This window comes from Lutzomyia longipalpis, chromosome 2, assembly GCF_024334085.1.
Source record: "Lutzomyia longipalpis isolate SR_M1_2022 chromosome 2, ASM2433408v1".
In the NCBI taxonomy this organism is placed as follows: domain Eukaryota; kingdom Metazoa; phylum Arthropoda; class Insecta; order Diptera; family Psychodidae; genus Lutzomyia; species Lutzomyia longipalpis.
In genome coordinates, this window is record NC_074708.1 from 36,498,555 (window position 1) to 36,523,324 (window position 24,770).

General features: G+C 35.7%; 1 protein-coding gene across 1 annotated transcript; it reads right to left on the minus strand.

The window, feature by feature from the left end:
* Window positions 1–240: 240 nt before the first annotated feature.
* Window positions 241–12,906, minus strand: LOC129790541 (developmental protein eyes absent). The gene is made up of 8 exons (XM_055828097.1): window positions 12,083–12,906; window positions 8,400–8,446; window positions 3,049–3,346; window positions 2,277–2,693; window positions 1,422–2,040; window positions 1,220–1,331; window positions 911–1,155; window positions 241–837 (listed from the first exon to the last, which is right to left on the minus strand). Exons 1-8 carry the CDS (start codon window positions 12,155–12,157, stop codon window positions 656–658), a joined length of 1,995 nt encoding a protein of 664 aa, XP_055684072.1. The 5' UTR covers window positions 12,158–12,906; the 3' UTR covers window positions 241–655.
* Window positions 12,907–24,770: the final 11,864 nt, after the last annotated feature.

The window sequence follows — 24,770 nt, forward strand, 5'->3', positions numbered from 1 at the left end:
TTCTCCAAAACAAAAGGAGTTAAAGCTCTGCACATTTAGTGGACGCTTCTCTAAACCTTTCAAAGTTCTTATTCTCCTGATTTTCCGAAACTATATTTTCCATATTTTCAAATTCTTTCAAACAATATTTTTTCTCTGAATTTTAGTAATTTTACAAAGAAATCATAAGAAAATCATCTTCCGGAATTTTCCGGAAACAAAAGAATCCCTTTTATGCATAGAAAATAAAACAAAATGGCACTGGAGAATTATTCCATTCTTTTATTTACAATATTTTTTTGATCATTTTCATCTTACATTTTTAAGTCATCCATTCTTTTATTGAACACAACGTAAATCTAAATAAAACTTCACGCTAAATTGACTAAGAAATTTTTTTCAGGGAATTCCGAAATAATACAAGAAGGTTGAGCCCTTTCAAAGATGGCCGCCTTGAGGGAACACATTTTATGTTGCATCCCTCGTGCCATTCCGGAAGGGTTTTTTCACTCTCTGAATTAATTAAAAAGAAAGAAAAAAGTGAGAAAATGGTGCTTCTAGGGGGAAAAATCACTGGTATGTGCAAGAAAAAAGATGCTGAGAATAGGATGCATGTGATGGTGCCTTCCTGTTCAGCCCAAAAAGGAAGCCTCTAGCGGATTTGGAGGTAAAACTTTCATAAGAACCCCATATCAAGGGCGGTGTACAGAGATTTGATATCACTGTGCGATGAAATTCTCCAGAAGGGGAAATTCAGATTTTTTGCTGCTACTTCCTCATCCTGGCCATCGCCCACAACCACATAGGTGCTCTTGCGGCCAAATCTCGTTACGATCCGCTCAAAACAAGATTCTTTTCCTTCAAAAGTACGTTCAAGACGTTAAAAATCTGAATTCCGAAATTTCGGAAAACTTCAATTTTCATTACTTACCAATTTTTGTGGCACTATAAATGTTCTCAATGGGGAAGATCTGCCCCAAGCCGAAGAGTAAAACCTTGGCCAGAGCTGGAACAAGTTGAGTCGTTGTTACGAGAACATTCACACAGTTCTCTCGTTGTGCGATCATACTGAGACACTTTAGGGCCAGTGTGGGCCAATTGTCCGTCGCTATCTCAATATCCTTCCGGATTTCGAGCCATTGCTCCTTCTTCTGGGGCCCCAAAAGAGCTCCCACGCTGAAAAGGAAGAAAGTTTCAATAAAGCATATTCCGGAAAAACAAATCAACCCTTTTTGTTTACTTATTCTTGTACGAATTGTAAATGTCTTTGATTTTCCGATACCGGAAAGCTAATTTCCGCATCCATTCAACGCCTCCTCGCACTCCTGTTGGTAAACAAATGCTAGGTGCGCCTGGAAAAATTATATTTTCTTTAATTTTTAAATTCCGGAAACTTTAAAAATAACGTAAAATTGTATTTTTTTTCCGGAAAGATAACCCACCTGGTTGTGTTGCCGGATGGAAACCATCCGTTGAGAAATTGTACGTAGACAGATCCTGCCCATTGTCATCTGCTGAAACATCATCAATGTGCACCTGATCGCATTCCTCAATGTCATTGAAGAAGAAATGCGTATCCGCCATGTTGAAGATCATCTCCTCCATCCGGAAACCAAGTTGCACAATATGATTGGGATCCTTGCTGTAGCGATTGGCATAGGTACCCGTGAGTAGGGAATGGAAGATGATTATAGTCTCATCGAGATCCCACACAAATACCCTTTCTGGAGTCTTTACATTCTCCTGCGTGCCACTTTCGGAAACTGAACTTCGCGTTGGACTTGGATGAGCATGACGTCGCCCACGTGCTCTACCTGCCTTACCACCCTTTGTTCCCCCCATGCTGGGTGACACAGAGAGGGGAGATGTGGGTGAATGGGCTGTCATTAGCGACGGGGTACTGGGAGCCTCATCTGAGGGACTTTCCGAAAGCCCAACAGCCGTGTGGAAGCCTTGACTGCCACTTGAACCAGGTGAGCTGACGTAGGGCGAGTAGCTGGCAGCAGCAGCTGCATTGTAATAGCCGCTGTACTGTTCGTTGTAGTAGCAACTACTGTAGTCCTATTTTACAATTAAAAAATTAATAAAAATTATTTATTTGGTCAAAAAACGGATGTTATGATTTTCGGAAAATTTTAAAAATCCTTTAAATTATCAAAAAATCTTTTCCGGAATTTTAATAAAAATATTCTTAAAGCTTAAATATTCATTAAAATTTATTTTTTAAGCTTTCTAAATTATTTTCAAGGGCTCCGGAAAATCGTTTCGGAATTTAAAAAAAAAACAGTTTCTTTTACCTGCTGTGCGGTGGGTGTAAACTGCGAGAAGTTGTTGTAGCCGTATGATCCGTAGATCTGCGACGAATTGTTGTTGGACGTTGCACTGGCATAGCTGGACGAGAGGTAGGGATTCGGTGAAGGTATCTTCGTAGGTGTCCGCGAGGCATAGGGTGTACTGTAGGAGTAGAATGATGGCGCATACTGTTGCATGCTGTTGTAGTAGTTGTAGTACTCCTGCTTGTGCTCGTACGAGTTTGTACTGTTCTGCAGAGCATCCAGTGTTGCCGTTGTGCCAGCTGGGCAGAATAGGGATGGGTCTAGGTGGCCGGATGTTGTGGCCAAGGTTGCTGTGGGGGTTGAATCTAAACTGGGACTTCGCTCACTCTTCACTGCACCCTCTGGGAGCCAATGAGACATCCCTACAGGAGTTGTATCCTGCAAAAAAAAAGAAAATCATTAAAACTTTGCAATGGAGACGCCTGGTGCTTCTATTCATTTTCAATTTAAATCCCCGATTATTTTATTAAAGAAAATCTCAACGTTTTAAGAGCTAAATGGAAGAGAATATATTTTATGGACACGCGTAAATTGAGAAGAAAATATTGGAATCATTTCTTCTCGTGAAAGAAAGACATAAAAATGCTGTGAAAAGCATCACAAAATGATCTTCAGCTGCGTGTGTTGTCATCCAACGTTTTGTTCTCTTCTCTTTATTATTTCTCTATGATTTACTTCCGTGGTAGGAGCTGTAAATCACACAGGGGAGTGCTAGAGGGAATACAGCTTGTACCTGAAGAGTGCCTCCGGTGGTTGTTGCGGAGCCCAATCCCAAAAGTCCCGGAGAGAGATTCACACCGGCGCCTCCATCGCTGCAACCAGCTGGAGATGCCTGGAGGAGTCCTGAGGTGGTGGAATTCGTGGTGTGGCGCAAAATTGGCCCAGACGGTGGGGCGCTGCATCGACTTGAGCCCGCCAGCGGAAGGAGCGGTGACTGCGTGAAGGGATGACTCACCAAATTCCCGCCGGCCGGCGTTGTGGTTGTGGCCAGGGAGGTGGAATTGCACAACTGACTATTGGGCGTGTAGATTCTGCAATGAGCGGGGAGCAAAAAAGGGAAGAAGAAGAAAAATCAGCATCTCACGTGCCACCAGGCGTGCTCAAACAGGTGGTCCCATCAGTTTTTCCGAGCCTCCTCACCAATCATGTGTGCCTCACTCACTCTCTCTAGCCGAGGTGGGAATTCGATACCCCGTACGACACCCAAGAAGTCGCCGGGGAATTCATCGCTGCGCCACCACCTCACACACCCGCCTGCCCACCTGGACATTCCGCGCAACATTCCCCCCAACACATATTTTTCTACATTCCACACATGTCTCAATATTTTCTACATCTTCTCCATCCCTGGAGAGCCCAAGATGATTATGTATCTCCAAACTGCCCAGAGAGAGAATTTTATGCTGATTTATTCTAAATGAATTAATTAATTTTTAATAAATTAATTCATTCAAAACTAATCTTATAAATTAATAAAGAATCTTTTGGAATATAAAAGAAAGTTTGTTGAAAGTTTAATAAAATAGCACAAGGTGGATAAATCAAGATGTTTTACTTATTCTTTTTTTTTTTACACTATCATTGAAAAGTTTCTGCAATTAAAAAGAAACTGAGGATGTAAATTCATTTTTGAGCTCATGACCAGAATTCTAGTTATTAAAGATTTTTTTTTAAATTCAAGAATTCACAGGAAGCTTCAAAAAAATCTTAAGTCATTTGAAATTGAACATTTAAAGTGACTAATAATACTTTTCCGGGTTTTACGTCGGTTAAAAATTAATTTTCATCAAGAAAAACTCACTTATTGCAGAGCTTTCGGATCCGTTCGGAACCTTCTTCAGTAGCTACAGAGAGAAGTAATTAATTAACAAACTTTTTTTTACAAAATCGACAAATGTCCACTCAATCAAGCGTGGGGAAATTAAACCCATTTTTAACCTATGAAAACCCCGGAATAGATTGTTGTAGATATACGTTGGAAAGTAAAGAAAATAAAAAAAAATTGGAAAATCACTTTAATTTGAATTGCTGGTTTTAGACGATTTTGTTTTTTGTTTGAGTTTTCATGGGGATCGTTACAATGTTTTAGAATTAATTTATACATAGAGCATATGCTCATGAAGCAAATACAGAAAGAGCTTTATTACATTTTAGAAATATATTTTTAAATTCTGACCTTTTGGAAAATATTTTTTGAGAATTTTTGACTCTTATCAAAGTTTTTCAAATTTTCTTACATGCTTTCTAAACAATAAATTAATTTACACAAATAAAAGCACCTAGACCGCCCCATATTGTTTTTACATCCCAAAACCACGCGCGTCGTACGCACATTTATTATCAAATTATTTACTTTTAATAAAAAATATGATTTTAATTCAATCTCCCATGGAGGCATCGTTCCAAAGTGAAATATATTTCTGATTTCGCTGAACGACCACCTCGCATGGCGCAGCGTCTTTTAAGCCTCCTCCACCTCTAAGACGATGCTGGTGCTCCAGCTGAGCGGGAAATTCTTCATATTTTGAGTGAGAAGACTAAAAAGTGTCAGGCTCATCACGAATTGACTCATTTCTCGGCCTGCAGAGCAATCACATTGCCCCACATATAATGAAGTTCCCAAAAAGATGTTTCTTTTGAAGAATAAATAAAAATCCTCTCATGGGATTAGGGAAATTGCTACGGTGCCTGAACTTCAAGATGTGTGACCTCAAAAAAAAAAAATGCGAGATTGCTAAAGGAGAAAAAAATGTAGTTCAGCTTGTGAGGATTTAGGAAGGATCTCGGGGAGTGTCCACCGACACACACACTCTGGATGAGAAGCTCTGTGTTGGAATTTCCGAATAAATGCCGAATTGAGGAGGCAAAAAGAAGCCATCGAGAGCATTTGTTCAACACATGTGGGTCACAGAATCGTCATCTCTTGAAAATCCATCATTTTTTGCACGAATCCCTCGCATGAGCATGTACTAATGCTCGAAAAGACATCTCGCACTCGAGGATTATTCAGATGGAGCGTGCTCAAAAATCGCGCAAAAGGATGGCAAAGAGCACGCGCGGCAGGGATGGTGGGAGCATGCTTAAAAGTTAGCCCAGCAAACCAGGCGCGGATTATCGCGATGTGTGAGAAATGTGCGACCTGATCAAAATGATTGATCAGCTCCATGACGGATTACTTTCCACGCAAGAGATCTCCCAACAATGGGACAACAGCTCCACCTCAAGGATTCAACCTCTTACGCTTCACTACTTCTTCTTCATCATTTCTTGTCCCCTCATCGTTTTTGAGAAATCTCATTGAAATGTGCGCAACTCTGTCAGCACATTTTCATGCCATATTATTCGTCGTTCAGTAATTAATTCTTGAAACGCAAATAGGCAGAACATGGAGAGCTATTTCAGCAGCAACTCCCGCGGGCCACAGAAAGGAAGGCGCGTACAGTGGGATGTTAAACAAGATGTAATTATTACAATTTGAAGCACATTCATTTCATTTTTAGGGAAGGCTCTTTCGGGAGACTTGTGATAGCTGATTTCAGCTACAAATGGGGGAACATTTCTTCCCACATTAAAGCATAATTAATTCGTTGTATGATTGGGATTTGGAGGAGGGAGCAGAACGATGTGAAGAAATCTTTAGGAAATGATTAAAGAACAAAGACATTTTAATTGAGATGTTTTTTAGTTAATCTGATTTAATGGGATCGATTTTGTTAAAAATCTTTCTTTTCTGATAACTTAAATGTTATTGAAAGATTTTGACAGTTGATGATTTAAAATCGTTTTATTATCGTTCTATAAAAGAAAAAACAAAAAAAAATGTTCTTCCAGAAAAGAAGTCAAAAAGATCTTAACGAAAAATAATTTTCATTTTAAAGAACGAATAAAGGAAGAAACAAACTGTCAAAATCTTTGAAGATTAGAATATCAAAAATCTTCGAATCTTGTGAAAAACATTAGATTTTTAATTTAACAGAATATCTCTCAATATTATGATCAAGTACAGCATTGTAACATATACGACATAGTTGATAGTTGACTTTTAACCAAAAAACAATAAATTAATAATAATTCGAACTTTATAATAAAAGAATAAAGAATAAAGAAAATCTTGCGTTTTGAATCGCGAATGATTAAATTCTAATAGAATTCTATTGTATAAACTTTATTATTAATTTTAAAGTTCTTAAATCTGGTTTAGATCTATATTTAACATATTTAGAAATTTTTATTGACTACATAAGTTAATAAATCTTTGTTTCAGTTAATTTCAGCTTTTTATTGCCATTAAAAATGAAAAATAAAAATAAATTTTATGAACTTCTTGCAAAATTTTCTCTGACACAGTTAAACCTTTCAAATCCGCAAATATAAAATTCTGTTCAACACATAAAATTCTAATTTATAGCTCATACATTAAGAAATAATTTCACATTTTTTTTTTAATAAAAGAAATGAAAGAAATGTAATTTATTGCAACTCTATTTCTCAAATCATAAATTGCAACATTGAGGTAAAATTTCTTCACAAACTTTTATACGTTTAATTAATTCACAATTGACGGATAATAATGACTGAACGAATCCTTTTATTTTCTCTTCTTTGTAATGTTGTAAAATGTCTTAATTACCGTGAGATTCACATGAACTACCAAAGGCATTAATATTAATTAGTACGATGGGCTTACATAGACGATTTATGATAACTCCCATAAATCCTCACTCGAATTTCCATTACGAAAAATGCGCGTAGGGAAGGATTCAGAGAGGACCTCCGCCGATAATTTGGCGTGAAAATATTTAAATTAGACGAAAGGTCTCTCATTGGGAACGGTTAGAAGAAAAAAAAAAGACATCATCATTTTTTTTTCATAAATTTATGCTTTAGTAGAGAATTCCGAGAAATCCTCTCTGCAGATGGAAGGATGGTACGGATGGTACCATTGAAAAATATTTTCCTCCGAGATGAGAGGAGAAAAAAATTGAAAAACACGACTGAGAAATTATTTATGAGACAATCCCCACAATGGGAATTATTAATAGTTTGGAATATAGAATAATGATGTGAGGTAGACTAATTGACACACTCTTGAGCCTTCAATCCATCTGTCTCGTCGTACGGCATTGAATTTCATAAGTTTGGCATCTGTCCAATTTTATTTGCACTTCCCAACTAATGAAGATTTTTTTTTCATTTAAAGAGAAAAGAAAATTCGCGGATTTTCACAACATAATTAATTTATTCCTCATTCTGTGTGAGCTTAACTGGCCGGGAGGATTTTTTTCTGGGATCAACCCAGAGGGGAGAACAAATGTTTCCATCCACTTCTTTTTACCCTTCCCCTCCCCCCCCCCCCCAAAACAGAAGAGAAAAAGCCCGAAAACCTCGCAATGCTCCCATAAAAACGAGATCCGGTAATTATCCATAATATTGTCGATTTATTTAGAAAAAGAAGAAAAATCTCTTCAGGGGCGAAAAAGAACATTTTTTTAGTACTCGACAATAAAAATCCTCACTGAGTCCAAACAAAAACATCTTGTCCCGTATACCCAAATGCGGGGACCTCGCTTCCTCATGGTCTTTACTAATGTGTTGTACAGAAAAAAAAATAGCTAAACACTCTCCTCACACGCCGCGTGAAAAGGCATTTTTTCTTGACTTTACAAATTAGTTAAGAACTGAGAGAAAAAATCATGGCGAAACGGTCAGGCCAGTGAAGAAGGAAAAATTGGTTCAATGGGAGTTTTGCATGGCAAAGAGAACACAGCACCACATCAAAGTGGTGGAGAAAACATCAATAAAAGAATTTTTAAGGAGGGAAAAAAATAAATAAATCCCCCCAGATAAGACGCTAAAGAGAGCTCCCTTTGCGCTATATGGCTTCTGGGTTTCTGCTATATATTCCACTTTCTTAAGCCCCCCCTCAATCCCTAAAATTCTTTAATCCTGCGGCATCCCAAATACCTCTATGAGTACATTTATGTGTGAGCACGTGAGAACAAATTGATGGACCACCAGTGAGCTAAATAACAGAGATTTTCTCAAAGAAAGAAGACAAAAAAAATACATATATAATATAATTACCTATTCCGATCATTAGGGTCACTATCGTCGACTCTTGATCTCTTAACCTGTAATTTATATAAAGAGAGGAACATATTGGAACAAGCACTCAAAGAGAATTTATGTGAGAAGACACGTATAGTTTATTGGTGACGACAAGGAAGCTTTCTCTTCACACAAAAAAAAAACATTTGAGGTGTTAAACCGTTTTGTCTTTTAAAATTTTATTTAAAATTAATGCAAAAGAATATATTTTGCTCAAATGAGAAAATCTATATAAATAAATATAAAAGCCAATTAGTTGAAAAATATATATAATTAGCTTTTACATATTAAATTATTTAAATATCCCTACTAAAAATAATTTTGAATAAGTTCTTAAAGATCTCTTCGTGAAATGAAATTCGTGATTCTTTGATGAATTTATTTGTTTTTCCATTAATTCTTATAATTAAATTGTCTTCTTAGAGTTTTTTTATTATTTTCTAGATTCTTTTTCATTTATAAAATTTTGGAGCATTTTATTGGTTTTATTTTTAAAAATATGTTGGTTCTTCTCAGCAAATACCAATTCGTTCTATTGCTTAGAGTTTTAACTATTTTCTCAATAAAATCTTTAGAAAATTAGTGAGAATCCTTCTTTTAAATATTTACTAAGAAAGCCCATATAAATAATCAAGAATTCTTCAAAAAAGGACTAAATGATAAATAACAAAAAAGAGCAATAAAACCTCACTAAAGCCCTCAATGAATTTTGAGAAAACATTCCTTGTTTTTTTATGAAGGGGATAAAGGCACAAAAATCCATAATCTTTGTAAATCCTTCAACGCCACACTCCACAAATCTTTAAACAAAATAATACAGCAAGTGCAAGTTTTAGCACTTTGAGTGCATCATTGAGGGTGAAGAGATAAGAAGAAAAGGATATAAACATGCGAGATAATTATGTGAATTAGGGGATAAATTGAGGATAAGTGGATGGCTCTGCAAGAGGGCAGAAGAAGAGGAAGAAAGAAGCGCAGGATTCAGTCTACTTCAACCAAGAAGAAAAAAATGATCATGATTATCGAAAGCAAATGTCTCAGAGCAAATAAAATTTCTGTGGTCCCTCTCCTTCAAAAATGTTTGTGGGGAAAGTCTCCAATAAAAAAAAAAGTGCGGGCAAAATTTTTTTTAAAGGCAAGTGGTGGGCTTTGTTTGATTTTGCTTGAAAAGCGAAGGAGTTGCGCATATATGTATTTTAGTTTATTTAGGACTAATCAAATTCCATTTTATGAGCTCTTGAAGCGAAAGAAAAAAATCCTCCTCAAACTGCCGACGGTTTGTTTTGGGATGTGTGTGCGCACGCGGACTTCTTTTAGGCGGGTGGGAAGAAAAACGCGCCATTGCGAGGCAAGATTATAAAGTGCCTAATAAAATAGCAAAGAAAGGAGGAACCAGACAACAAGATGATTTCATCGTCTTCATAAATTTAGTCATACATCCCCGCGTGGAATGTGTGGCCAAATGCAAAGGAGATTTTTTTTTTAATTTGTACACTGAGAAAAAAATTCTTTGCAACATCCGCAATCCTTTCCCACAGCGCTCGCAAAAGCGTGAAAACATAACCTCAACTAACCATACTTTATCAGTGCGATAAAATTAAACGATAAATGTTCAAATTGCTAAATAACGATGCGAAGAGAAACTTAATATTTCTTTTTCTTTTACTTTCTTCCACGCGGACTTTCCGTGAGAGGTCCACAAATGAGGTGATATTTGTAAAAATTGCTGGGTAATTTCTCACACATGACTTGTTTTTTTTTCTTAAATTTTATTTCATTTAAAAAAAAAACGTTAATTTTTCTTCTTAAACGTCTTAAACCCATAAGCAAATCATTTAGCCACAATCTATCCCGGTTAGAGGAGAATGTGATATTTATGAGCGTTATTTATGTTTAACTTCACCCGTGAGAATCTTGATAAGATTAAAATTTATTTTTATACAGAGTGAAAAGAACAGGTCCCGCACCAAATACAATAAAAACCACCCAACAAATCGACAACACGCAGTATGGAGATGAACATCGCAGGAGAATTAATACAGAAATAAAAGAGATTTTTCTGTTTTTTACTATATTGGTGAATGGGACATTATGCTTATATTTCTTCTGCTTGCTCTCCAACTTCTTCTTCTTCATCTACCATCCCGTGGGTCTTCTTCTTCCTTCATTAAATCGCGTGGTTAGGGAAGGTAAAGAGGAGAAAAAAAACAACAAAAATACAGTTGACATTCTTAAATAAATTACAACGATTAAAAAATGTGTGACGAAGAGACACTTGATGGCACTCGGAGACAAATTTTATCTGCTCTTTCGACAAATTTTCATCCACATTTCACTGTGCGGTCCTCCACAACAGCTTAACCCTTCCCCAGGCGGCCTTCACGGTGGGAATGTGTCGAAAATAATGGGTACAACACTGAACAGATCATTTAGGTATTTGATTTTATTTATGAGTTAAGAGGCTTCTTTTCCTTTAATTTTTTTTTGTAAAAAATGATTTAAATTCAAAGAAAAAATTTCCTAAAACACCGTTTAACGCAAAGAGATTAACTAAATAAATATTTTTCAAAAATTAAAAGAATTTTCAATTATGCGATTTTTAAATAATAAGTAAAAGAAAAAGAAAAATTTTGAGGTTAAAATTAAAGATAAAATTTTCTAACATAAATTCTTATGCTTATAGGAGACTTAAATGCAAGAATTAGCAATTATTTAAGCCTTCATAAGATTTTCATGAGAAATTAATTGAATTTGCATCTCAACAAATAAATTTCTACAATTCTGGTAAAAGCGGCCATTTTTTAGAAACATATAATATCACTGAAAAGAATAAGAATTTTTTCTCAGTGTATTTATTGACGAATTTTTGGCAAATGTGAATATTTGAATTGATTTCCGACGGTTAATCATTATAATTCTCATAATAATTAAATTTTAGGAGAAAAATATAAAATTATTCGTTCAATTACTAGTTCTAAATGAAAGTAGAAATATTTAGAATCATTTAAACTCCTTTTATTTAAAAAGTATTCCTTAATAAATTTTTCGTTTTAAAAGACTTTGAAGACTTCAGAACCTTTAGAATAAAATTAGAAGCCTCAAGAACAGAATTATGATTAATTTCAAAGGAGGTTATGCCGAATATACAGATTAGTTCCCCAGATAGAAAAATTCTTTGTAGAGCATGAAAATACAATACTATCAAAAACATAAAATATCCTTTTCGTGGATCTTTTGCTAGAAAATTTTTACATTTTTATCTAGCCATTAATTTTGTACTTCTTCTCTGTTATTTTAAATAATTAGAACACTTTCAAATTTTAAGAACTCGCTCAATACATTGCTAATAAACATTCTTTTCTTTGAAATTTCATTAAAATAAAGCCAAGACTTTTGTTTCTTTTCTGTATTAACTGCCTCGAGAAAAAGCTCCATATCTTTCGTTTGTTCCCATATTTTTCAGCACATTCCCCCCATTGCCACAGTCACAGTGGAAGAGAAATAGTAGAAGCAAATCTGACCATTAAAGTCCAATTTTATGGGCATCATGCATATAATTTTCCTATTATTAAGTGATTCTCAGTATTTGATTTTTAGGAGAAATTTTCGGGGGAAAAAATAAATGGAGAAAGAAGAGAAAAAAGAGTCTTCATCTTTACCTTTGGTTCTATCATTTTATCAATCAGTCCACAGCGGGAGGCTGATATATAACTACATGGCATTAATGTCACCATTTCATTTGTATTGGGAAGTTGAATTGGATGAATATTTCGTTACTGTCTCATTTGGATTGTATTGCTGCCCATTGATTGCAACTCTTCCTCTTCGGCTTGTCAGCAAATTGATTATATTCTCTCTTTCTCTACTAAAATTTATTAAACAACTCTTTCTTTTTTCAAGTCTATCTTTTTTTTATAAAGAAAAAAATCACAACTACTACTTGGGATGAATTTCAATATATAAATTCAATTAAATATGAATGAAAATTCTGGCAAGTTAAAAGAAATTGAAAAAAAACTTGCAAAACACTCATGAAAAAAATTCTAACTACACGCAAACTCTTTAGTGGGATCACACGAGAAAAATCTCCAAATCACTTACACTTCTTAATCTACATTTTATTTCATTTGCAATATGTACTGTCTGAGCTATTGATTTGTGTCTTTGTTATGTCTTGTGGGAGTTTAAATTAAACAGCACAGTGCACACCAAAATTAATTGCACTCCCCACTTTTTTCAATCATCGTTGAGTTTTCCTTATTTTGCAAAAAAATTTGCGAATTTTCGCACAAAACACTTGGAGAAAAAAAAATCTTTTAAAATCTCTTTAGAGTCCTTTTCAGTGATGGAAGGTGTTGTATCCTCCCACTTTATTTCTTTACACACTTTGTCTCTTAAAAATTTGCACACAAAAGTTACGTCTTCCACGTTAACTAAGCTCGCTTCTTCTTTTGCGAAGCGCCTCCGAGAAACTGAGAATCCAACCGGATTTCAATATTCCAACTTCTCTGCAAACTTGTCTACTTCTTCTTCCTCTCACGCCATCTCCCTCGCACAATTCCACCTTTTCCAATTTTCCATCCCTTTCTCTTCACACTTCAAACCATCTATCTCCCTTCAGCTAAACTATCGGTCTATCTCCCTCATTCGCACTGTATCTCCATTTCTACTGCAGCCACTGAACAAAGACAGCCTCATAGCTGCTTCTCACCCTATTGGGAATCTTCCATCCTATTCTTTTGGCCATCATTCCATCTCCATCATCAAACCACCACATATTTCAGACAATTCCTGGCACCCTCAGAAGCGTTTTCCAGAAGTGCACACAATTCATGCTGAGCTGCTGCATCTCTGGGCTGCTGCTCCCAATTTTCTGATTGCTCTTTTCTCAACCCATCTCACTCTTGCACGCGGAATGATTTCCCTTTGGCACAGCAGGATAACAATCACACGCAGACCATTGTTGCCCGCTTTGCCAACGCACGGCAAAAAAAAAGGAAGAAGAAATCCCTTTTAGTCCTTCTTTATTGTTATAGCTTCTGGTCATGGAGTGCGAGTGCATTATAGGTAGGTACTATTTAGATGAAAACATGGGGGATAAGGGAAATTAGGAAGATGGTTAGGAGAGATAAAAGACTACTTATGCACTACTTGTATGAACTATCAAATTTTGAAGAGTTTTAGTTACCTTATTTTGGTGAATTAAGTCGGGAAAATCATGATCAAATTGCGGAAAATTAATCAATTAAGTTTCCCAAGTTTAATGTATTGCTATATAGATTTTTAAAGGATCTAAAAACCATAAAAAAGAGGGCGAAGAAGTTGTCTAAAGTGAAGAGGACTTTGAGAAAATCGAAAATTTCCTAGAACTTTCCAAGAAATACTTAATACCTACAATTCTCCCTAAATCTTTATAAAAGTTCTGAAAGTTTTTTCTTTAAACGAAATCTTATTTTTTATATATTGTGCATAATGTCCTTTAAATATGAGTTAGGCAATTCTTGAAACTTTTCAATTTCCGATAGATAGGTAAAAAAAATTAAAAATTATAATTGAAATAAAAGCTTTCAAGAATTGAAGATAATCTACCTTTAACCCAACGCTCTGGAAAAATTATTTAACATGAAAATTTGTCCACCCGGTACCTATATTGTAGCTTTATTAAAAATTTTCCTAAATAAGAGATTTTTCAGAAGAAAAAATCCTCAAAATGTTAAAACTTTAATAATTTTATTGGTCATAAAAAAATATTTTTAAAATAGAAAATATAGAGTAGATGGGGGGCAAAATCAATCACATAGGGGTTTTAGGAAAAACTTAAAATATCATAGTTCCCAGAACAGGAATCTAAGAATAAGTTCTAGGTCGGATCTATAGGAACTTTGCAATATCTCCCTGGAAAATATAATATTTTGAGCTTTATGTTAACTTTTATGTGACTCTTTTTACCCCGTTCTACCCTATCAAATTTTATCTTGCCATTTAATTAGAATAAAAGAATATTTATATTTCAAAAATGGCTCGGAATCCTTAGATTCTTCTTTTTATAAAAACTCACAAGTTTCGATACAATTATTAAACAAACTCTTATTTTAAACAATTCAAAGGAAAATGATTAAAATTCTCCTGAATTTAATCTGCAAATTAATGAAAAGAAAAAATAAGCTGAAGACTACACAAAATATCTCCCACATTCCTAATTTATCTGCCTCATGGAGGAAAAAAATTTGCAGAAAATTCTGCTATCGTGGCTAAAAATGGCAAAACGTGCGGAATTATCAAACCGACGGGGAGATGGCAAAAGGAGCGAGTGTGAGAGATGGAATTCAGCGAAAAAGAGGCCCCATTTCTGCCGAGGATTGCAAAGAAGTTGCGGACATTTTGCATGATTTTGCGCACGCTATTTGTTGAATAAAAATACCAAAGGGCGCGATATGGGCATGTGAAAGTTGCATATCTTGGCACAAAACTTCAATATGGAATTTATTATTTACAAATTCAAGCACTTTTATGCATGCCCAGAATGTGATGGAAATTCCAAGAAATTCGCCAACTTCTTTGCTCCGCTGCATGATGGATGTTTTGACGGCACAGCAGAAAATTTCTTTTAAACTAATTTAATGCGCCGCGAGCCCTTATCGCTAAAATGCATTGCTGACGACCCTCTTTTTGTTGCTAAAATTCATTTGAATCTTTATAAAAATAAAAAAAAATGCTGTGCCAAATCCCACTGACATGGTGCACTTGAGTGTGGGTGGAGTGGTGTTGGTATGTAATTAAAACTAATTCTGCATCAACTATTATGTCCTCATTCTAATTAATCCCAATTTATGCTGAAAATTTTGCACTAAAAAACATTCGGATATGTATTTCATTGTCATCATGCACAAAATGAGTGCACTTGATGGACTTTTGACCTCAATTTGAGAACTAAGAAGCTAGAAAAAAAAACTGCAAATCACTGACTTGAAGAAAAATAATAAATCAATGAATGTGCAAAACATTTGTGGAATGAAATTTATTTAACAAACAAAAAACCAATTTAAATTGAAACGCAAAAAGGGAAAATTATGTTAAAGCTTGCAGAAAAATTTCATGGTTAAATAAATGCTAATCAGTGAGTTTTCGTGGCCACAATAACAAAAACTTCTTTATTCTGTTTGAGTGAAAAAAAGAAAAATTTATTGATGAGTATAGACTTAAAGGTAAATCCTATGATGGTTTGTAATGAATTGGGATTCATTTGTTGGGATTGCGTTTGCTGTATGTTTCATGGAATTAAAGAACGTTAATTTATTCTAAAAGATAAGCGTGTTTTTAAATGAACAATTGAATAAAAAACAATTTGAGAAAAAAAAGGAAACAGAGGGTGAGTTTTCTGTCGAATATTTTGATTTATAAGGAATATTCCGAATATTAGCGAAGAATCCGAATATTTCCGTTTATTTGTGATTGTATCGTAATATTTATGGTAATATTTTTTCGTGGTTTTCCTAATTTTTCAATTTCACTGAACTTTATTTAATTTATTTTCAGTCTCTATTAATTTTTCTCAATGAATTCTTAATCAATTCTGTTTCAATATTCCGAATATTTTTATTCGATTATACGAATATTTTTCAAAAAGAAATACTAAAACTTATTGAGTTTATGGAATTTAATCAGAGATGATTTTCGAGCGCTAAGCCAATTAGTAAAATGACTAAATTAATTCTTTTTTATTAATTTACTCCTCATAAATTCAATAAAAACGAAACTCAATTAAATACAATATCTGTGAACTTATTATCTCCCCTAATTTATCGAAGTGTTTCATTTTATGATTGAGTTTGGGAAATTAATGCTGATTGAGCGCAATTTTTCTCAATAAACTCTTGTGCCTGAATCACACGTACAATCATCAGCAATTTTGTATATAGCAATGTTTCCTCTTCGATGACGATTTGTTTATGTGAGACATCGAAGCACAGCATATATATGCTTGTAAAAGTTCCCCATCAATGACTGTGTTTTAAATGTTTATTGCTGCGGATTTTGTGTTTATTGACTCGAACTGGCGTCGAGATTTGGCGCGAAATTTTATCATAAAAAATAATAAATTAACAGCGATAGTTTTTTTCCTCTCTCTAAACATTCCCTTCTAAATTTTTGTGATAAAGAATAAACGCCCATGGAATGATTATTATGCTTATATATCGGTTGTTTGTTGTAAAATATGAGAAATGGCTTGTCATATATGTATTGATTTTCTCTTGGACATTTAGCTTATGCCAAGAGTGGAAAAAAATGACAATTTTCCACGGAGATAAATGTCCATCTGTGTGGATGCGAGAGCAATGCCACCAGCAAACCATTTTGTTTTTGGACCATTTATCCGGGTATAATTTGAAATTTTATGTCCGATAGTGTCTCGTGTCGTAAATTTACGGGTGAAAAACGATCGATAGACCAAAATTATAGGTAGATTAATCGTCTCTTAGATTCGTTATCTTGTTTCTTTGCCACACGGGATACGTGATACCATGTTACACGTTCTCTGAATTAATTTCAGCTCAAGAGAGTCGGAGAGAGATGCTTCACCAAGAATTTCTCCATCTAACGCACTTTGTGATGAATTCACATCACACGTCACTCTGTGGATGGTACGTCAATAATTTCGGGAAACCCATGCCCATGGATCTACACTCCCCATTAATTTCATCCCCGCAAGATACGCTTTATAACTGACAAGCGATGGGCCATATTGTGGGAAAAAATCCACATGGTGGGCCCAAGATATTTAAGAGCTTTTAATCTCATAGAAAAAATCTCTAATGAGCAATTCTTTCCAATAAATTTTATCAGTTAACACTTCTGAAATCAGATAACTTCTGTAGGAAGGCAAAAGATTTTTTTTCTGTTGTTGGATATTGTTCAACATTTAGAGAAAATATTTTCTATCCATAAATTAAAGACTTAATTTCATTTCTATTAGATTGATTTGAAAGATATAGCGAGTAGGGCTTACCTGGGATTTTATTTCTGTTTTCTAAGAAGGAAGTCGTTCACTGCTTCATCCTGACGGCCGGTAGCTAATGCTAAGACAGCTGTGTCCGTAAAGAGAGATATGAAAAGAGTAAATAAATAAGTTTTGAAATTGAATAAATATTAGAAACTAGGCGCCTCCACTTTCTATTAAATATCGGCATAATTTGAGAAAATTTAAATAACTTTGTTAACAAATTTGTTCATAAAACCAGGCGCCTCCATTTATTTTTTCTTTGCAAATTAAGTCTTTGATCAATGAAGGTTTCTATGGAATTTTTAAATCCTAAAAACCCCAAAAATCATTAATAACTTTTTTAATCAGCTTGTGTGCAAATTAAGGAATATCCTTAAATTATTAAAACTAATTTGTTTAGTATTGAAAATCATTGAAAAACATTGCAAGAAAATTTCCCAAAAATTATTTTTTTTCTGTCACCATTTTCCATCAGCTGGAAATTTAGCTTTTTCCAACTGATTTCCTGCTAAATCCACCCAAAATCTTCCACCGAAACTTCTGCCGTTTTGGAGTGAAACACTTCCCGTGAGCGTGTGCAGATGGGCACAGGGGTTGTCTCTCTCTGTTCCACACGATCCACGAGACTATGGCACAGATGGTAGCCTGCAGCACTACCACTCTTTGCACACCATGGAGGCGTCTCTCTGCATTAACACGCCTCTTCCGAATGTTGGGAGCTTTTTTCTCAACATTCACAAAAGCACTTTTCTCGCCCCAGAAAATTGAATTTGCCACCCCAGCGCGTGATGGAAACTAAATTTCCACCCCCACACACTTTGTGAAAAATTTCAGAAGAAAATTAAATTTATTATCTAAAGGAGAAAAAAGCGCCAAAGCTAATTGAGAAGTTCACGAAAAAAATTTCCCAAAAAAATAAGTAAAAAAGGACCAAAAAGTCAATATGCAAGAAGTGGATGACTTTGCGTGGAGTGGCCAAGAAGGATCGGCAAAAAAAGAAAGACATTTACTGAGAGAAAGTATTGAGAAAAAGAGCAACAACAATGCATTCAATGAACCATATGGCTTCAAGAACACAAATACACCTATGAAAACAAACCCACAGAGCAAAAAAGAAAACATTTAACTTCCAAGAGCGGTCTTGTTTGGCTTTTCCCTTCGCGCATCTCCCTTGGCGGGCCCCTCACTCAAGGGGCTGGGCACACCGAAGGAAAATCAATATTTCGACTCTGTTTAAATAAACTCGAAATTTTACTTCGCAGACATTTTGCTGAAAATGTTACAAATGGTCCGACTTTTTTTTCGGGGAGGAAAGTTTCTTAGACTTCGATATTGAGGATCTCTCAAGATGATGTTTGAGAACTTACAAATGCCACCAAGTCTTCTGGCCATGATGTCAAAGTAGAATTTTTAGTTATAATAAGACAATCAATAAAAACATATCTTTCAAGAACCATAATCAATTCATTAGATTGTGTAGAAGTCGATTAAAAATTAATAAAAAATTAGTTCGAGTGAAAATTAGTTTAAGGGCTAAATTTAGTATAAAAGTTCTTTTTAAATAGCTGATAAATGCAGTGGAGGCGCCAGGTATTAGTTTACCTTTAAATTATTCAATGGAGAAGTCCGGTAAGTTACCCGGCGTCTCCATTGAAATTAAAAGAATTCAAAAAGAATTAAAAAAAAAACAGATAATCAAACTTTTCATTATTTTCCAGCCAATATAAGAAATTTTCCTTAATTTTCTTCAAGAAAATAAATACAAGAATTTCCCTTAAAGTCCTGAGATAATCATTGTCTAGGAAAATCGATAGGTTTTCTATGGAAAATGCTGAAAAAACTGTGGAATAGCTATGATAGCTCATAGGCAAAAGTACTCAATGATGGAGTCTCGTCGTCGGAGCATATGATATATAGCTACAAAGTTTTCATTAAACCATCATCATAGATGAAGACGAAAGCAAACATTGAGCTATGAGTGAGGAGGTTGCTGTACACAGCAGAAGAGATTCGCCCAGGATGAGCGATTGTGTGGGTCGTTGGCAGCAGCCGAGATGGATTTGCCGAAGGGAGGGAAGAATAAAAATTCCTTGCAAAAAGCTCAGCACACAAAAACATCCCCTTTGTTGGATCAAATTACAAATGGAGGCTGTTGCTATAACACACACCATTATGGGGCCTCTTTGCCTCTTTTCTCTTCGTCATGGGCTCTTCTGTGTGTACTCTATCGTCATTTTTGTCATATATATAATATTAAGTGTCCCCCAGGAGGACGTCAAGGGTGGGCTTCTCCTATCGTTGCAATGAGGGCTTCTTCTTTCTCTCAACAAACACCTTGCCGGAGAGATTTGATTTTTTTTTGAGGAGAAGAAGTAAAAAAAAATAATGAAAAGAACGACCTAGAAAAATCCCGCGTGATTGCTCGTGATGCGGAGATTTTTTGATGATGTATTCTTGTCATCGGCATCCTCTCCTTTCTCTGAATCTCCCTCCCCTGGGGCGAGATCACTATCACCACAAAGCAAAGTTTGATGAAATCATTTACAAAATCGTCAAACTTCTCTCCTCTTGACATCTCCTCCAGTACCTACATGTTACCTATGTAGGTATATACTCTCCCAGAAAAAGCGACAGCAACCTGGCGCGCTGTTTTTTCTATTATCTCACACCGTGGAGTAAAAAGGTAAAAAAAAACATCAAATCTGTGTGTTCGCTTTCAATTAAAATCTCATGTGAGGCTCCCCAACCGCAGAACCCTCGAAGGAGCTGCCGAAGAGGTTCTGACCTCGTGTCAATCAATTCGTTGACGCGTATACTAACTGGGAGAAGACGATGAATGTGTGTACGATGAAGAAGGAAAGAAACCTCAATTATATATTTCTCCAGCAGCATCTTTGCATCTCTCGGATTAACACAGAAGATGCTGCTGCCATGGAAAAAAAAGTCGAGCAAAGGGACCCCCTAAAAAGTGCATAAAGACCGTGAAATGTTCATTTGTTTTCAATTCAGTAGCCCTATTGTTCCACTCACAGAGAGATCCGCAAAGCCAGCAGGGATTTTTTTTTCAGGAGCTTGAAGGATCTAGCTGTGAGGATCAACACACACAGCAAGCAGCACAGTGGTCTTGTGGTCTTGGCGCCAAATGGGGGAAAATTCATTGCAGGTGGTGTACCAGGGAAGATAAATTCTTTAAAGATTTGTGTTTAATTTTATAGATTTTTTATGAATTAAATTTAATTCAAATTAACTTAAAAATTCTTTGAAAAAAAATTGATTTTTGCTTTAAATTAATTATTTTTTAAAGCTTTTCTTAATTTTTGAAAACTTGAAATAGTCAAACGTTAAGCTTGGATTGTTAGAAAAAATTTATTTAAATTAATTTAATTAAGTTACCATAAAAGAAATCTTCGTGGTGTACCTAAACATACTTTACCCGCCTTCACCTTGCCATAAAAATTCTTCCCAAAAGAAGAAATACCTTTCTTCTTCCTTTTTTTTGGAACAATAAAAGACACAAATCTTCTGGTTAATCCGATAATACTCGAAGGTTAAATATTTCCTCAAATTCCAAACAAGAAGCTGGATTTCTGATACATACAGAAAATTGTTTTCATGACTCTTCATGGTGATCTCCCTCCCTTAATTCGTTAAGCCCCTAACACAGTGATTTTCCTCATCATTTCCAATTAAATTATATGTGCAAAGGGGATGTGGAAAAAACAACATTTTCCTCCACAAATTAATGGGACCTTCCGCCATGGAAACAAACCCATTTACGAGGGGATGAGTAGCAGCACCCCTTTTATATCTAACATACATATACAGGCCAATTTGCCGTCCTCCATGGCGGGAAAATTGAACAATTCGTGGCATTTTCTGAACACGAGAGGGTGGACACAACAAAAGTCCCCGACATATGTTTTGCACCCCCGTTAATGAAGTGAAAATTGAGTTGAGTGGCAGTTTTCCTCGCACTCTCGCACCCATTTCAGGGGGTCCCAAATGAGCATTTTCGTCGAGTACCAATGTGAGAGGGTTTAATAAAAATTCCATCGACAGAGCACATCTTGATGGAAACTGACACCAACCAGCGCGACTTTTTGCTACTAATGCTCTCTCCAGGGATATGCGGAAAGGTGTCGATTTTCCCCGCATACATATAGCTCTATGTGGGAGGGAGTGTGGGATGAATTTTCCACGTCACAATTTATTTCCAAGAGAAGGAAAACTTTATGTGGTGAAATAGGGGCGGGTAAAGCCACAAATAATTCTCTCTGGGTTTGAAATATTGTTTTTAGCAGTTTTGCAGCAACAACCCCTCGCTGCGGGGGGATCCACCCTTGTTTTTCACATCCCAAAGAACCCCTCGTGTAGGAGAGATAAAACCTTTTCATGTTAGATATGATATGATTGAATTAATTTTACACCCCCCGACGCTTTGTGGGTTTGTTTTACACAGCAAATTCCTGTCGTGTTTCCAAGTGGGTGGCATAATAACGTCTTATTGCATCACAAATGAAATTATTTCACCCTCGTCCTTTTTTGTGGGAAAGTCAGGAAGGAGAGGACATATTGTGTGAGAAAAGCTTCGTGGGTGGCACCCACACAATGTGAAAGTGAAGAGAACTTTGTTGGGAAAATATTTGCAAATCAATTTTTATGGATAAAATTTTTTGATCAGAAAATTCTATTTTTGGTCAAAACGTAAAAAATTCTTTTCAGTCAAAAGTATGTCGAAACTTCAAGGAAAAAATGAAAATTCTTATTTTTTGCATTTGAAACTTCCCTTTGGTACATATCGATCAGGCTCATCGACGAACCTGCGGGTACGGGATGACCCAAAAATCCATTCATATTTGCTCTAAAATCAACAGGGGAGCCAGAAAATGCGAAAAACTGATTTCAGTCAAAAATACGTCTGAAATTTAAGGAAAAAATTGAAAATTCTTATTTTTTGTATTTGAAACTTCCCTTTGGTACATATCGATCAGGCTCATCGACGAACCTGCGGGTACGGGATGACCCAAAAATCCATTCAGATTTGCTCTAAAATCAACAGGGGAGCCAGAAAATGCGAAAAACTGATTTCAGTCAAAAACTACGTCTGAAATTTAAGGAAAAAATTGAAAATTCTTATTTTTTGTATTTGAAACTTCCCTTTGGTACATATCGATCAGGCTCATCGACGAACCTGCGGGTACGGGATGACCCAAAAATCCATTCAGATTTGCTCTAAAATCAACAGGGGAGCCAGAAAATGCGAAAAACTGATTTCAGTCAAAAATATGTCTAAACTTCAAGGAAAAAATTGAAAAGCAGAATTTTCTAATTAAAAGATGGGACCCAATTTTAATGGATTTTCCCCCTTAACTGTAGAATCTAATTCAATAAATTTTAAAGAAGAAAATAATTTTATAAAGTAATTTAAATCAAATCTAGAATCCAAATATCCTGAACTTAAAAACTTTTAAGGTAATTCAGTAGACGCTTTGCAGCAGCTAAAAGTCCTGAAAATGCAGACATTATTCCCCCATTAAATTGAATAGTGAATGCATCGCAGTGAAAAGAGCGTGAGATGGAAATCTCTCCGTGAATTATTCATCCGGATAATTTAAATTCCTCCCTGGTAATTTGTTCTGCTGGTGCCGGAGGATGATGTGAGGACAATAGCAGGATATTTGATAGGATCGCTCTACTTTTCTCGATTTGCTACCCGATCGATAAATTCCCAACGAGCACAGAAGATTCGAAAGATAATGTTGATGTTCATTTTTTTTCTTGGTCTTTTTATGCTCTTTTCGAGGATTTTTTTGCATTCTTGACTGTGGTCACAAAAAAATCCTTGCAGGATAATCCGTATAGTAGAAAACATCACCAAGAGAGAATGCTCAAATTTGTCATTTGAGGGATGAATTTTTTCTGCTCACCGTGTTGCAGGAAATTTATGGGATTATGTGCTTGATTTTGTGCAGAAAAAAAGTGAAGTCTTTTGAGTGGCAGATCTGTTGATATGCAATGGAAGTTCCATCGTCCCCTTGAGAGAGAGTTTTCATTCTTTTTTTTGTGCAGCGATCTTACCTCGGTGAGTAGAAGATAATTTTATGGCTTCCGTGTGCAGCTCAATGGGAAATTACAGAGGAGAGACACCAATTTCCTGCTCAAGAGGGTATCACGCCGGCACTCAACTACAAGAGGAATCGAGTGGGTATTTTTTTTCGCCTCCCCAAAAGTGCATAGAATTTCATTGTTCAAGTGTTTTGCGTGTGCGCCTGTGGGGCTTCGCGGAAAGGGAAAATTTGTATCGAATTAATTTTCAGGTGATCAAACTCTTTGAAACACTTCAAGAGCATTTGCCATCTGGGCTTGTCTTGTTTTTAATTTTTCCCCCTTTTGGTTTGTCTTACCCCCAGACGGGTGATCTTCCCGGCTAAATGATAATCAAGAGTGACGGCAGAGTCAATCAAGTGTTAATTATTAATTGAGTGATTCGCAAGTGGGGGCGGGAAGACACAGTGAAGACGATGCTGCGAAGTTTGCAAAGTCTGCACGGGCCAAATGCTGTCAAAAACAATTTTATGCTTGATTTTTTGATGAGGTGGTACAGCAGAGTTAACCGTGATGAGGAGAGATTAACCTTAAGACCGTTGAGGCTAAGAAAAAAATTAATTTTTCCACTACCTTAAAGAAAGTAAAATACTAAAGAAGAACACCCGAAAAATATTATTTCTTGAACCCTAAAATATTGCAAAATTAAGATCAAATCTAAAGAAAAAAAATCTTCTTAAGGTTTTGTGTAAATGAAAGGCGTAACACTTTGAGGAAATTAAAATAAAAATGTATCTTATTCTGTGAGATCTTTCATCACAACTCCATTGAGTCTTTTGTGGATTGTCTTCCGCTTCGAAGAGATCTTTTCAGAACCAATTATCCGGATGATGATTTCAATAAGCTCCGAACATTGCGCGTCTGGAACGTCTAGTGTGGGGATCTGGAACATCTTCCAACGTCACACATTTTGATTGACATGGTCTCGGGACAAAAACTGAGCCAAGAGAAACTTCCCAAAAACAAACCCGGCTTTTAAGAGAGAAATCTCCCGCCACAAGAAGCGCCTCATTGTTATAAATGAAGAAGTTGAGAGGAAAGAAAAATTTTTCTGATGAATTTATTTTTAGAAAAAGAAAGAGACCTTATGGGAAAATTGTCGTAGTCTCGGTCACAGCCTTTAATCGTAGACCTAAATCGCAAAATTCGGGTACTTTGGGTCCCCCAATTGAGGTCCTTTCACACGCAATTAATTGCAATTGCGAGGAAGAAATTGCCTGAGTTAAGGTATTTTTTCGCCC

Bases quoted from the DNA above. Each gene is read 5' to 3' on its own strand.
- LOC129790541 (XM_055828097.1), bottom strand. From the start codon at position 12,157: ATGGTGACATTAATGCCATGTAGTTATATATCAGCCTCCCGCTGTGGA. The intron at 2,694-3,048 runs GTACAAGCTGTA...TTTTTTTTGCAG, and splicing joins CCACCGGAGGCACTCTTCAG to GATACAACTCCTGTAGGGAT. The intron at 1,332-1,421 runs GTGGGTTATCTT...TAATTTTTCCAG, and splicing joins CCATCCGGCAACACAACCAG to GCGCACCTAGCATTTGTTTA.